The sequence below is a fragment of the Bubalus bubalis genome, chromosome 10 (genome assembly GCF_019923935.1).
Source record: "Bubalus bubalis isolate 160015118507 breed Murrah chromosome 10, NDDB_SH_1, whole genome shotgun sequence".
Taxonomy (NCBI): domain Eukaryota; kingdom Metazoa; phylum Chordata; class Mammalia; order Artiodactyla; family Bovidae; genus Bubalus; species Bubalus bubalis.
Window position 1 is genome coordinate 1,640,131 of NC_059166.1, and position 15,513 is coordinate 1,655,643.

At 62.2% G+C, this 15,513-nt stretch overlaps 1 protein-coding gene across 1 annotated transcript; it reads right to left on the minus strand.

Moving 5' to 3' along the window:
* Positions 1-269: 269 nt before the first annotated feature.
* LOC102406608 (serine/arginine repetitive matrix protein 1) lies at positions 270-5,880 on the minus strand. Its single transcript, XM_045161996.1, has 4 exons — positions 4,600-5,880; positions 3,488-4,327; positions 2,920-3,103; positions 270-343 (listed from the first exon to the last, which is right to left on the minus strand). Exons 1-4 carry the CDS (start codon positions 4,936-4,938, stop codon positions 270-272), a joined length of 1,437 nt encoding a protein of 478 aa, XP_045017931.1. The 5' UTR covers positions 4,939-5,880.
* Between the last annotated feature and the right edge of the window lie 9,633 nt (positions 5,881-15,513).

Below are 15,513 nucleotides of genomic sequence, written 5' to 3' on the forward strand. Positions count from 1 at the left end.
AGGGGACAAGCAGCCACGCCACTGAGAAGGTCTTCACTCCGTCACTGCTACAGGTAAGACCACCAGAGCTCCTCCCTGTAAGACCAAAGGCCTGGGGCTTGCACAGGCTTTACAGTGTTGCTTTGTTTAACTTTTGCAGTGCTGTGTTGGTTTCCGCCATTCAACAATGGCCATAATTATACAAATGTGCCCTCCCTCTTGAGTCCCCCTCCTTCCCCCCACCCCACCCGACATGGTCATCACAGAGCCCCAGGCTGGGCGCCCTGTGCTCACAGCAGCTTCTCACCGCTCTCCATTTCGCACACAGCAGTCTCTCTGCGATGGTCTGCACTGTTGCATGTTGCTGTGTCAGGCAAAAAAAAGCAGAGAGACCAAATCTCACGGAGCCCTTACATGCCAGGCAATTTCTGAATGTTTTACAGATATTAACTCAATTAATCCTCACACTCCTCCTTAAGTTCTATTATTACCCCCATTTTAGGCAAAGAGAGATTAAGTAGCCTCAGATCACATAGCAGGAAAGTGACACAGTTTGGACCCCAAAAGTCAGAATCTCTATGCTTAGCCATGGCATAATACCTTTTCTGCCAATTTTCACTTTGGCCAATTGCATGAGAGGTAAGGCTGTTTTGAAGGGGCTTCCCTGGTGGCTCAGTGGTAAAGAATCTGCCTGCCAATGTAGGAGATGCAGGAGATGTGGGTTCGATCCCTGGGTTGGGAAGATCCCCTGGAGAAGACAATGGCAACCCACTCCAGTATTCTTGCCTAGAAAATTCCATGGACAGAGGAGCCTGGCGGCCTGCAGTCCATGGGGTAACAAAGAACTGAGCGCGTGTGCATGAACACACACACACACTGTTTTGAAAGATATTAAAGTTAAATAAATGTAAGGGAATCATTTATAATGATTTGCTAATCAATTTATTCAACAGGTTTCTGGCTGTGGAAAAGCCTGGTTCCTCTTTGCTTAGTGGTGCCACCTCCCAGAGTGTTGATCTGCTTTGGCCTCAGAGTCCTCCTCTGTAAAATGGGAAGACTGGTTCCTGCCTTGCAGAATTAAGCACACTACTGAATACACAGCAGAAAACCAGCATTGTGAAAAAACAGCTTGTCCTCAGCCAGCAGGCTCTCATGGTAGAGTTGGGGCTTGGTGGGGGAGTAGTTCAATTCAGTTCAGTCGCTCTGTCGTATCCGACTCTTTGCGACCCCATGGATTGCAGCACTCCAGGCCTCCCTGTCCATCACCAATTCCTGGAGCTTGCTCAAACTCATGTCCATTGAGTTGGTGATGCCATTCAACCATCTCATCCTCTGTCGTCCCCTTCTCCTCCAGCCTTCAATCTTTCCATTAGGGTCTTTTCCAATGAGTCAGTTCTTCCCATCAGGTGGCCAAAGTATGGAAGTTTCAGCTTCAGCATCAGTCCTTCCAATGAATATTCAAGATTGATTTCCTTTAGGATTGACTGGTTGGATCTCCTTGCAGCCCAAGGGACTCTCAAGAGTCTTCTCCAGCTTCACAGTTCAAAAGCATCAATTCTTCAGCGCTCAGCTTTCTTTATAATCCAATTCTCACCTCCATACATGACTATTGGGAAAACCACAGCTTTGACTAGATGGACTTTGTTGGCAAAGTAATGTCTCTGCTTTTTAATATGCTAAGTTGGTCATAGCTTTTCTTCCACGGAGCAAGCGTCTTTGAATTTCATGGCTGCAGTCACCATCAGCAGTGATTCTGGAGCCCCCAAAAATAAGTCTGTCACTGTTTCCATTGTTTCCCCACCTATTTGCCATGAAGTGATGGGACCAGATTGCATGATCTTAGTTTTCTGAATGCTGAGTTTTAAGCCAGATTTTTCACTCTCCTCTTTCACTTTCTTCAAGAGGCTCTTCAGTTCCTCTTAGCTTTCTGCCATAAGGGTGGTGTCATCTGCATATCTGAGGTTATTGATATTTCTCCCAGCAATCTTGATTCCAGCTTGTGCTTCATCGAGCCAGGCATTTCCCATGATGTACTCTGCACAGAAGTTAAATAAGCAAAGTGACAATATACAGCCTTGACGTACTCCTTTTCCTATTTGGAACCAGTCTGTTGTTTCATGTCCAGTTCTAACTGTTGCTTCTTGACCTGCACACAGATTTCTCAGGAGGCAGGTAAGGTGGTCTGGTCTTCCCATCTCTTTAAGAATTCTCCAGTTTGTTGTGATCCACACAGTCAAAGGCTTTAGCATAGTCCATGAAGCAAAAATAGAAGTTTTTATTGAATTTTCTTACTGTAATTCAACGGACATTGGCAATTTGATCTCTGGTTCCTCTGCCTTTTCTAAATCCAGCTTGAACATCTGGAAGTTCTCCATTCACATACTGTTGAAGCCTAGACAAACAACACCACCACCAACAAAAATCACACTGCAAATGAATCTGTGGCATACATAACCCAGATCTGAAGTGAGCACTGGCAGAGTCCCAGGGAAGCCGAAATCTTCACCCCAGTGGGCGGTCTTCCTGTGGCCCTGAGGCTGAACAAACAGCCATGAGGTGCCAGCCACTCCTCCAGGTGTTCGAGTTTCAACAGCAAACAGAAATACCCCTACCTGGTGGAGCTTACACTCTAAATGGGGGACTCCGTCAAAATGAGAGTAAGTAACTGAAATACTAGAAGCCCACACGAGCTGTGTAGAGAGGCCAGGCTGGGACCTGGTGATGCTGGGGTTCGGGGTGCACACTCGCAGGGCCCTCAGCTGCTTCTCTCCGGATCACGACCCCTCCCCCCCACTTTCCTGCGGGCCCTAGAGCGGTGCCCAGAGCACGGAGCCGCGCGCATCCCGGGCGGTGGCACCCCGCCTCGAGCGTCCCCCGAGGGAGCCAAGCTCCCCGGACCTCCTCCGCGCGGCTCCGCGGTCTCCGCTGCCCCTCCAGTACCAGCCGAGGTCAGGCGGAACCTTTCCACTGGGCCCCTCGGTGGGCCTGGGCCCGTGTGACCCCGGGAGAGGGGCACCAAAGACCTCCGACCCCGTGCAGCTGCAACCCTGGGAAAGGGCAACAAAGGGGGCTGGGACTGGGCAACCTCAGGGAGGTGGGCGGAGTGGGCCGGCGGGGGCGGGGTCTGCGGAGGAGAAGGCGGGCGGGGCGGGGGCGCCTGCCCCTCCCGAGCCCAGGCCCCTCCCCCAAGGTCGCCCCCAACCGCCGTTTCCCGCGGGTTCCACCCTGACTTCAACCCAGCTGCGGCCAAGTTCACGCTGCCGCCAGGACCCGGACCTGGACTCCCGCCCCGACCCTCGGCCCCCCGACCCGGACCCAGATCCAGACCCGGACCCGGACCCAGACCCTGACCCCGACCCGGACCCGGACCCGGACCCGGACCCGAACCCTGACCCCCACCCGGACCCAGACCCGAACCCGAACCCTGATCCGGATCCGGACCCAGACCCCCACCCAGACCCCGACCCGGACCCTTGAGCCGTGCCTGGACCCGGACTCCCATCCCTACAGGTGAGCGTGCCAGGGAGCGAGAGGCGCCCCTTCCTGCGCCCTGGCCTGGACCTGGTCGATGGCTGTCGCCTCCGCTGCGACTAGCTGGGTCCAGAGCCGAAGCCTCGGGACTGCCCCGGGGCCTGCTGTAGAGGCGGATTGGGCCGGCTCTGCTGTGGAGACCGGGTCGGGCCGGGCTTGCTGTAGGGGCCGGGTTGGTCTGGCTCTGCTGTATGGACCACGTCCGTCCGGCTCTGATGTAGAGGCGGCTCGGGCCGGTTCCTCGCACAGAGTGCGCCACCTGCCCTGCGTCCTTCGGGAGGAGCCCCCGGCCCCCGCCCGGCTCCCCAATCTCCACTCCCCTGCTGTCTCCTCTCAGCCCAGCCTCTGCTCCGTCCCCAGTACCCCGGCCCCCACCCTCCATCCAGAGGTGGCCTGAAATGCGGGTTCTCGGAGCCTGCTCCTGAGGGCTAGACTCTGAAAGGGCAGAGATCGTCCTGCAGAAGGGGCACCCAGGTTCTAGGCAGAGTTTCCTGTCTCTTGTTGCCCCGGGAAGCATGTAGAGGGAAACGCGGGGTGCGTGGTACCTGCAGGCCAGGAGGTCGGGTGGTCTTGGAGGTTTGTGCATGGGTGCTGGGTGCTGGCAGTGAGCAAGGCTACAGAATGACTCAGGCAGCAAGTCGCCAAGCGGAGGGCTTCGGGGCTCCCCTGGCTGTCCGGAGCCCCTTTCTCTTTCAGGTCCCGGGAGGCGGCGGGGGGCTGGCAGGCTCTGTGGCCTGTGGGCTGAGGTGAGTGCAGGGGTACAGGAGGTGGTCTGGGGTCCGCGGGCCACAGTCCCTGCTTCCACCTGCCAGGTCTCCTTGAAAACAAAGGGGGCTTTCCTAGGACACTGTCAGCAGGGAGCTGGGCCCTGAAATGGCCCTGTACCCCCATTTCTGTGGAACCTTGCCCCCCCCCCGCCTCCATTAAAATGTGCCTGGAGACAAAGTGTACCCCACACCCACCCACCCAATCCCAGCGTGGGAGGGGCGGGTGGGAGGGGGAGGGGCGAGCCCGGCCTGTCCCCCCAGAGGTAGGCGGGTGGAGGGCGCCCACATGAAGGCCCCACCCATGCTGGGGGCTTGGTCTCACCTGGGGGTGGGGGGTGGCTGTGGGAGCCAGCTGCCGGTTGACAAGAGGAGGCTCCCCGAGTCGCCCCCGCTTACCATGGCCGGGTCTGGCTCCTTCCTCCTGGACTTCCAAGGGTTTTCCCGCGCCCAGGATCCTGGTGACACAGGGCACAGAGGCCCCAGCCGCCCGCTGACTTGGGTGTGGCTCGGCAGAGCGGGGGCCTCGGGGTTGGCGTTCTGTTGCCTCGTTCCTGGCCCTGGGTTGGGCCGGATGCCGGCAGGGCTGGGGCAGCAGGCGCTGGCGGAGCCTTACGCGGTTCTTCCGAGAACGGCTGTCATCCGTGCTCACCCTCCTGGACATTCCCTTCAGGGGTTGAGAGAGGTGAGCCTGACCTTCAGGAGACCCTCGGCCCCCAAGACCGGCCCCTGGGACCTCACTGTGCTTTGCAGCAGGACGAGGCGGGTGGCGGCCTGCCGGCTGCTTCCAAGGGCAGGGCCTGGTCACCCGTCGCCTGACCCCAGCCCCAGGGTAGCCAGGACCGGTCTGCCCCACAAGGACTGCTGATGGCACCCTGCCCTCCTCCCAGCAGGGCCTTTCTTCTCGAAGCAGTAACTGCCCAGGAGCCTAAGTCCGCCAGAACTTTCTGTGCCATTCTGCTTTCAACAAGGGTGGGCTGAGCACCGGCCGTGCGGACAAGGGGCAGGCCTGTGTCCCCCAGGCCTCGGCCACCTGACCCCCAGGGGCTGCTTGTGTGTCGTCGTGGGCGTGGCTGGGGCTGTCTGCCCCGCCCCCCGCCTCCCCCGGCAGAGGGCTGACCCTGTGCTTCGGTCTGGCAGACCTGCTCCTGCACTCCTGCCCCGTCTGGTTCAGGCCTCGGTATTTTTAGGAAGGCGATTGGCTTGGATAAGTACAAGAACTGGCCTCCGCAGAGTCACTGGCTTCCTCCAAGTGTGGCGCGTCCTTGGCATGCCGACCGGGCACTTTGTACTTGACAGGACCTGTGCCCGGTGTGCAACGTGGCTGGATTATGAGGGGGTGGTAGAGTCTCTGCTCTCACAGGCAGGACCTGGGGCTGGGACGTTCTCAGATGACACCTGCGGTCCCAGGGCGGGTGTCACTCAGGAGAGGGTCGAGGTCACCTGATCCTCCCCTCCTCCCATCCTTAGACCCGAGCAGCAGCCTGGGCCAGAGGGTGGGCGGCAGATGGGGACATCTCTGACTCTGGGAGCCTCGCATTTCCCTGCACCCCTGGGTCCGGGCTCTCCCTAGTCCCTCCCCTAGGCTCCGCCCACCCCTGGCTCCGCCCCCTTCCCCCCCCCGGGCTCGGCCCCCTCCCCGTCCTTCCGCCCTGGGCTCCACCGCCTCACCTGGGCTCCGCCCCCGTCCCTCCCCCTGGGCTCCGACCCCCGCCCCTCCACCCTGAGCTCGGCCACCCCCCTCCCCGTCTCTCCCCCCGGGCTCCGCCCCCTCTCCTGTCCTGCACCCGGGGCCAGGGCGCCGCTGCCCTGCGGTCCACACCCTCCTGGCCTCCTGCTGGGAGGCCCTGGGCGGCCGGGGGGCGGGGGTTGTTCCGTGAATCAGCTCAGTGAGCAAGCGGGAGGGCGACCGTGGCCGTCACAACACAGACGCGTGGACAACGGGGAGGAGAGCCGGTGCCCAGCGCCTGGTCCAGCACTGCAGGGACCGCAGCCCTGTGGTCGCCACATGACCCGGAAGCGGCCGGGTGGTCCTGCTCACTGCCCTGCCATGGAGCACCCCAGCCCCCGAGCTGCACCCGCCAAGAGCCCTTAGATGGAAACGCGGTGACCGCGGCCGCGTCCCCTCTGGACTGGCCTCGCGGGCGCTGGCATCACCAAGGGGGCTGTTCTTGGGGTTATTTCACTCAATAACGTAAGGAGGGGGAAGGAGCAGAGGTTTGCAGGGTGCCCATAGGCACTGGCCCCCCAGGTCCAGCTGTCGGGACACGGAGAGCAGGACCGAGACAGTAACTGAGACCGCGAGGCACACACGGGAGGGAGGCCGAGCCTCTGCAAGGACGCGCCCCCAGGCCCGCCCCCACGGCGCCACACCTTGCCCTAGGGGACCCTGCCCCCGGCTGTTTCCTCCTTGTCCCCTGAGGCCTCCGCCAAGTCCCCCGGGAGGCACCTCCCTCCAGACCCAGCGGCCCAGAACGGTCCGGGGCAGGTGAACAGCACAGCGGATGTTGCCAGTCGGTCCTTTCTTTGAGGGAATCTCCCGGGGTGCACGCCTTGTGCCAGGAATGGGGTGAGGGGACGCTGCTCTGGTGAAGGAAGCCATGGGTAGTTGGTGACGGTACAGCTTGTTTTCCGCCCCCCAGAGAGTGACATGGCCCCTTGGGCCTCACGCGTGTCCACCAAGCAGCTGGGCCCAGGCCCACTGAAAAAGTGGGGCACGGACCTGTGCAGGGAGTGTGGGGCGCTAGCCAGGAGAGCCGCCCCCGGGACACGGGAGACACAGAGTCTGGGGCACAATCGAGCCCCAGTGTCTGCGAGGCACAGGGTCGGGCCAGGGTGACCGGCTGGTAGAGGCCAGTGGACCGTGGGAAGGGCTGGTGCCGGAGGGTGCGTGTCCCAGGCCAAGGGAACTGTGCTGGGGAAGGTGCAGAGAGAGGTGGGGGCCCCGAGGTGGGGGTCTCGGTAGAATTCTGGATGAGGAGGGGCTGGGCAGGAGAGAGGGAAGGTGAGGTGATGGAGACACGATCAGGGTTAGAGGCCCTGGTGGGGCAGGGTGCGTTAGGAGGGTTTGCCTGGAAGTGACTCCTCATCTGTTCTCAGACGTCCAGGGTGCGGTGAGGAGGGAGGGGTGTCAGGGAGCAGCCGCTCTGGTGACCTGAGTGGGGAGCGGGGGGGCACAGGCCGGGGCGGCGGGAGCTGAGTCAGCGAGGGCTGTGTGGGGAGTGCAGACTGGTGGGGGGAGAGAGCGGGAGGAAGCCTGCGAGGGAAGGAGGGAGGGGCCTGCTCCCTGGACCAGGCGGGCTCTGAGCCCAGGAGGAAGGAGGGCAGGGCCCCCGCCCCGCGCTGTTCCTGGCATCACCAGGGAGCAGGGAGTATCCTGATGCACACAGTAGGTATGCAGCAGGCGGGCGGTAGGCAGGGTGCTCTGGAGAGAGAACCAATGGGAGAGACAGAGACAGACAGACAGACGCACCTTGAGCTGGCCCACGTGACCGCGGGGCTGGCAGGTCTGGACCCCACGGGGCGGGCGGCCGGCAGGCGCTGCGGCCCAAGCCGGAGGCCGTCTGGGGAGGGGCGTCCTCTCCCTCCAGGGGCCTGGTCTTTCCCGGCCTTCACCTCCTAGGGGGCAGCCCACCGGCGCCGTGGAGGGTCATGGGCTTTAGCTAAGGCCAACTGATCGCAACATCTGAGAATCCCGTCACAGCAGCACCCCCCGCCGGGCATATGGGCCTGCCGGGAGGACACACCCACGCGGCTGGGCGTGGTCCTGAGCGCTGTCGGCCCCTGCAGGGTGCTGGGCCCTGGGGTCACAGGGTGCTGGGCCCTGGGGTCGCGGGGTGCTGGGCCCTGGGGTCACAGGGCGGCCAGCTAACATTTGTGACTGGGCCCTGATGAGGTTCCCGCCGCTCCCAGCGCACGCCAACAGATCGGGAACAGCCATGAAGGGAGCAGCGCTCTCCACCACTGACCACGCTTTGCTTGGTTGGTTCGCAGTCTCAGGAGTTTTCTGGGTGAGACTTGGACCGGCTCAGTACACGGAGGACTCGGAGAGTCCCGGACGGCAGGCTCACTTGATAAGCGGGGGCCTCAGATGCCGCGCTCGCCATGGGCAGCACCAGGTGGGACTGGCCCGCAGCCCACGAGCTCAGGTCCACACAGAGGCCGTAAAGGGCTCCATCAAGGTCACCTCCCGGCCGTCTCAGCCCTGCAGATTTGCCGCAAGGCCACCTCCCTAACATGGTCCCTGGTGCGCGAACGGTGGGCAGAGGCTGCGTTCCGAGGACAGGGGCATGGACGGTCTGGGTCCAACCGGTGGTCAGCCGGCAGTCACGCCCTCCACCACGGGGGGCCCACTGGAAGTCTCACAGTCCCTGACAGCCCACACACATGTGCGTGACCTGGATCATGGAATAAACGGTGTTCTTCCAAGGGCCATGACTGACAGGCTGGCACAGCCCTGGAGGTCGCCAGGCTGGGACTCAAGGGAGGGGGCCCCTCCCATAACCTTGCAGGTCCTCGTGGTAGATGCAAAATAAATGGTAATGGAGACCCTTTGGGAGAGGGCACAGCAACCCACTCCAGGATTCCTGCCTGGAGAATCCCACGGACAGAGGAGCCTGGCGGGCTACAGTCCACGGGGTCACAAAGAGCTAGACACGACTGAAGCTACAGCATGTGTGCGTGCAGAGAGGCCTTGGGTCCCCAGTGTAGGAAACCTCTGCTTCCCCAGGAGGTGCCCCGCTGTGGGGGTGAGGTTCCTGCTCCGTGGAGCTTGGGCCCTGAGCCCTCCCCTGCCTTGGGGCCTCTGTGTCCTGGGCTGACCCTCAGATTCGCTCTGGAACGAGCATGTCAGGATAGAAGCCCACCGTGTGGGCAGAGGGCTCAGGGGCAGCACACGCCATCAGCACATCGGGGCGCCCCCGTCCCCGGCACCACCATCACTGATAGAGGAAGGCAGGAAGGAAGGACGTTTTACAGGGTCTATTTCAGGGCCTTGGAAGGCCTGGCAGGGTTCCTCCAGGAAGCCTGGGAACCTTGAAGGCAACAGCCACTCCCCTCCCCTCCCCATCCTGGGGACCCGACCCTCCCCCAGGGATGCCGCCCCCCCAATCCCCCCTGGGGCTCCATACAGGATCAGGCCTGCCCCGTGGGGTCCAGGCACATCCTCCGGGCACACCAGCCAGTCGGGACAAGTCACCTAGCTCGCTGGAGGCCCCTGCCAGCAAGTGGGGGGCAACCTGGTGTGTCGAGGGTCCCACGCGGAACGAGGGGCCCTGGGGTCACCGCACACGGCACAGGGGACGGCAGCCTCATTTCACGCCACCCGCCCACCAGAGGGGCCCGTCTATGGGGTCCACCCGCACCAGAACTCGGCTTCCCCGGGGCGGAAGCAGAAAGCGCGGGAAGAGCGTCCATCCAGGCGGCCGGGCGGCCGTTCCGAGAGGCTCCTCACGAGGGTGGGTCCAGATGACTCCATGGTCTACTGCTTCCAGCGCATGCGGTCAACAGGGTCCCAGACACCTCGTGGTCTCTGCTGTGCCTGCTCCAGAGATCCACAAACCCCCTGGAGGGTCTGCAAAGCGGCTCTGAGTCCGTGTGGTTCGTGTCTCTCGTGTCCTGCTGTGACCTCGAGCAAGTGGAAACGGTGGGTCAGTCCAGGAAATCCGAGGCACCTTGTAAAAGTCGAGAAACCGTAAACTCGGAAGGATCCTGGTCAGGGTCTACAGTGACGTACTTCTCGGGGCATAAGTGTAACGCCGAGTGCGTTGGTCCACCGCCTTTGACAGGGCTTTTCTTCAGCCAGAAGAAAGGGACATGGGAAATGACAAGACGGCCTTGACCTTGAGTCCTGGGGGGCACACACACAGAGGTCCAGGGGCAGAGAACAGACAGGGATGGCCCTCGGAGGGATTCAAAGGCCAAGGACCCCACTTCTCCTTGGCGGGAGGCGGGAGCCTTTCTCGGCTAGAGTGTGTGATATGCCCCATTTCTGCAAGAATTCAGGGCTGAGGTGTTGAGGGTCCTAGGGTGGGGGGAGCTGAGAGAGGAGGATCTGGGAGCCCCCCCGAAGTCCACACTGGAGGTGAGGGGGGTGTGGACCGGGAGGTGTAGGGGGAGCGTGGCCTGAAGGTGAAGCCCTGAGCATTTGCTGCCCTCCGGACTTGGGGTGGGAGAAAGACCCCAGGCGACCCCCAAGGCTGCTGTCCTGAGCTGAGCGCAGGAGATACGGGGCACCCAGGCCGGGGTTGGGGGGCGCGGGAGGGGCGGGGTGCCCAGGCCACCCCCGAGGCTGCTGTCCTGGGTGGAGGGCGGGGTGCCCAGACGGAGGGGCTCGTCTTGTTTCCCAGCAATGGATGGCCCTGTGGGCTCCGCAGAGGCCTCCAGAGAGAATGAAGGAAGGACCCACCAGGCATGGGGCGGCTTGTATCTCCTCCCCGGCAGGCACCACGTGTCCCGAGAATTTCCTTCTTCACCAAGACCCTCATACGGGTTTCAGGGCAGAGTCCTGCTTTCAGATGAGCAGGCCTGCTGTGGCCGGGTCTGCCCTTGGTTCTGCGCAGCCCCCGTGGGACTCCCCCGGCCTCACAGGACCCGAGAGCAGGGGCCGCGCCTGCCGGGCACTGCTGAGAAGTGCCCTCCAGTGTGCAGAGGGCTCAGAACCAGCAAAAAATCGTGCGACGCCCGTCTGCTTTCAGTTCACCCTGCACAGAGTAAAGCACACGCCCCTCCCCGCCTCACCCCTCTGCCCCACACCCACCGGGTCACTTAGGCCAGGACCTGCGGGGCCTCGGGGACCCAGGGACCCCTCCCCACTCTCTCGCTGCCGGCGGCCAGTCTGGCTTTGAACCAGCGGCCAAGCGACAGCTCCATGCCCAGAACAGCCTCTGAGACCAGACAAGGCCCCAGCGTGAGGCCTTGGCACCTGGCACTCTATGCTGAGGGCAGGGGGTGCTACTCTGGAGAGCTGGGCGGTGCCTCAAGCTGGAGAGAGGCGCCCAGCCGGCAGACACAGATGCCTCAGGGCCCGTTTGTTTGGATAACTCGCTACTTGGAAGCTCTAAGCCTTGCTAATCTTCGCTGACCTTCCCTGTAGCTCAGACAGTAAAGAATCTGCTTTTAATGCAAGAGACCTGGTTTCCATCCCGGGGTTGGGAAGATCCCCTGGAGAAGGGCATGGCAACCCACTCCAGTATTCTTGCCTGGAGAATCCCATGGACAGAGGAGTCTGGCGGGTACAGTCTGCGGGGTTGCAAAGAGTCGGACACGACTGAGCAACTAACACTGTTACTGACCCTCGCTAAACGCGGGAGAAGGCACGTGCTTCCGCAGCGGAGGGTGTGCCAGACGCCCGCAGGCCACGGGCCTGGCTGACCTGCCCCCAAAGCCTCTTGCCCCCGGATCCAGCTCCGTGCGGTTGGGCAAACTGCCCTCTGCGCACAGCTGGCCTTTTCTCTGGGCGGGGAGGGTGGGGTCATCGCGTCTCTAAATCCTAGGTTCATGGTCCTGGCCGGGTCAGCAGAGAGGAGGCTCCCAGAGGGAATTCTAAGAATCTGCTCTCCCAGCTGAAGGGCAGCTGGAGCCGTGGGTGGGCTCGGCCACCGCTCGGTGACGACCGCTGACTCGTGTCCTTTCGGCACCTCCCTGCTCCTGGCCGGCATTGCCCCAGGGGGCAATCCCAGGGGTCCTCTGCCATCCTCAGGGGGCTGGTGAGGGTGATGGTGGGTGGTGACTGGAGTGGTCGCAGCCTGAGCACACCCCGGTCTGCCCCCTGCCGCCCTGGCCCCCCGCACCCCCAGCTCCCCTTTCTCAGCCTCGGGGGTGGAGCTTAGGGTCTCCCTCCTGTTTCCCCCGTCAGCACCCCCCCCCCACCCCCGGTCCCTGCCTGCCACGCTCCTGCCAAACTGGGAGACGGGAAGTGGGGGTGGGTGTGCAAGTGCTGCTCAGGGGACAGCGGCCAGGACGTGGGAGGGGCCAGGACCGACAGGCCCCCAGGACTGCATTCCGGAAGCGGCACAGCCTGGCTGAGTGGTGGGGGGCTGGGCGGGGGGCCGTGGGGAGGGGGCAGCAGGGGGCAGTGATCATGCCCAGGGGCTCCATCCCGGACATGGGCCCAGGCCCTTGGTGGGGTGAGCTCTACCCGGCCTCAGGGGCCCCTCCTGTTAGGGGCTGTGCCCCCTCAGCCAGGAGAGTGACGCTCTGACCTGGGCGCTGCCTCTCAGGTCACCTCTGCCCCCGCCGACCCTGTGCCCCTCTGTTTGCTCTGCCCTCGGTTCCAGGCCCCCTTCCTGGAAAAGGCACGTGCCGCCATCATGGGCCCTCGACCCAGGAGCTCTGTCACCCAGCCCAGTCAGGGAGGGTCCAGGAGTGGGTCCAACTGGGCCCAGGTCCCTTCACTCGCGGCTGCTCCTGGACCTGGTGGGACCAGGGAGGAGCTGCAGGGGCTGGGCGGGTTACTGGGGTGGTGGAGCGTCGGGTGTCTTGGGCAGCAGCCCCTGGCGTGTCATTGGCAGCCATCCCTGGCGTGTCCAGGGCCATCCCTGCCGCTGTGATGGGCATGGCCCTCGCCGCAGCGTGTACACTGTCATGGTGTCTCTGGCTCCGTGGGTCCCCTGGGCCCACGCCTGTCACTGTGGTGTCCCTGGATCTCAGCCTGAGAGTTGCGCCCAGAGGTGCCCTGCGACGTGCCCTGCGAGGGTGGCGGGGTGAGCCCAGGGCTTGCCTCCACCTTCAGGGGTGGGGAGCGGCTCCCCAGTGAGCAGCGCTGATGCTGAGACTGAGGAATTCCAGCGCGTTCCTCCCTGCAGGGCCCGCGGTGGTGCCTGGGCCGGAGGTCAGCAGGACAAGAGGTGGCTTGCACGCCGAGCAAGTGGACGGCGGGCGCTCTGCCCTCACCCCCACCGGGGCACTGGGTTCTCACTGAGGTCCAGAGGCACGACGGGTGCACGGGCAGCAGGGAGAGCGCCCCGTCCCTGCCCTTCCCTCCCTTCGGCCGGCTCTCCTCCTCTCCTCAGCTGCAAATGCAGACAGTCCTGGGCACCTCGGGGCATCCTGCCCGCGTCTCATCACCAGGTCGGGGCTGCTGGGGATCCTCAGATCCCAGCGGGGATACATCAGGGAGGCCCCAGCACTCTACACGCCCCCCACCCGGCGGCAGTGAGACCCCTGTGCTTCCCACCAGGCTAAGTCTGCTGCTCAGAATTCAGTCGCCCTGGACGTGTGGTGAGAGCTAGCGCACGTCCCTGAGTCCAGCGGGGTCTGCAGTGGGGGTCTCAGAGTCACTGGAGCAGGGGCCTCTCTGCCTCAGGCTCCCCACGGATAGAGTCAGCAAGCCTCATTGCCTCTGGCCAACTGCCCCTCCAGGAAAAGTGTGAATAAAAGCAGCAGCTTAAGAAGCAGCAGGGGCTAGACCCGGCTGCTCACTGGACAGGGGGTAGGTCAGGCAGGTGACCCTTGGGGGGGGGCAAAGTGCATGAGGCCGGGCTGGGGTGGGGGTGGGGGCGGGCGGGGCTGTCACGGCCCCTCAGCCAGCAGCTCCTCCTCTGGACTCAGGTTCCTCGTCCCTAAAGCAAGCCGTTGCGACCATCAGAACCGGCTCCCTGAGGGGCAGGTGAGGCGCTGGCCACAGGCGGCGCTGACTCGTCTCACACACACTGTCACACTCACACACAGTGCACACACACACACTGTCACACTTGCACACACAGGGCACGCACACACACACACTGTCACACGCACATGCAGGGCACGCACACACACACTGTTACACTCATACATGGTGCACACACACACTCTGTCACACTCGCACACAGCACACACACACTGTCACACTCACACACAGTGCACACACACACTGTCACACTCATGCACACAGGGTGCACACACACTGTCACACTCACACACAGCGCACACACACACTCTGTCACACACACACGGCACACACAAGTACACTTCAGGCACATTCACACACGCAGGGCACACACACACACTCGCACACATAGGGCACACACACTGTCACACAGGGCACGCACACACACTCGCACACATAGGGCACACACACTGTCACACACAGGGCACGCACATGCACACTTCAGGCACACTCACACACGCAGGGCACACACACACACTTCAGGCACACTCACGCACGGCACACACACACAATGTCACACACACAGGGCTTGCACACACAGTCACACTCGCGCTCACAGTGCACACACACACTCTCAGGCACACACCAGGGCACACAGATGCTCACTCTGTCACACTCACACACGCAGGGCACACACAGGCACACACGCCTGCTAGAAGCAGCTTTCCTGGCAGATGATCACATTGTATTCTGTGCCATCTGTGGAAGGGTTTTTTGTGGTTTTCTACCATTTTATAGCATATTTTAATGGCGTGATTGAGGTATGATTTACATGTTACAGATACATTCAAATGAACAATAGAGTGGCGTGCCCCCGCGTCTGACCGCGGCCCATTCCCCGCCTGCGGCCGCCTCCAGCCAGGCAATGCGGACCTGCTCTCTGCCTCTGGTGTGGCCTCGTGCACGTGTCGTGGACTCATGTAAATCGTGTTCTCCAGTTGGCGTGATTTTTTGACATTTGTCCACAAACCAGCCTTTTGCTCCTACTTACTGCTGAATCGTTTTCCTGCGTCGTTTTGTGAAACCTGTACTTCATGGGCCTATGTTTTGGAAGCTTTATTTCTGAAACACTCTTGGCAGGCCCATCTCGTAGTGAAGGACGCAGACCAGGATCCAGAACCCAGGGCAGAGCCCCTGTGCTGTGCTCATTAGCTGCCAGGTGGGGGCTGCCGTCCGTTCCTGGTGCCTTCCCTGGGAGAAGCCCCGCTTCTGCGTCCCTGCCTGCACCCCCGTGGGTTCCTGTGTGTGTGTGTGTCCGGGTGCGTGGCTGCCGCCGCTCGGACACTCGTAGAACGGGGCTGTACCCGCGTCCGTTCTTCAGCATGGCAGGACCATCTGTGGCTCACAGGTCATCGCGGGTGGTGAGTCGGGCACCCAGGCGCACGTGCAGCATCAGGGGGTAGCATCTGCTTTCCGGGTCTCCAGCCGTCTGACACATCCTCAAGTTGCAGGTTAAAGGGACACACATCTTGGAGGAGAGCAGAGCTGCATTGACCCTGGAGACAAAAGGCAGGGCAGCAGGCTGTTCAGATTCCCTGTGACTCCCATTGTGGGCGGGCGCAGGGTGGGCATCGAGGGGCAGACGGAGCCCAG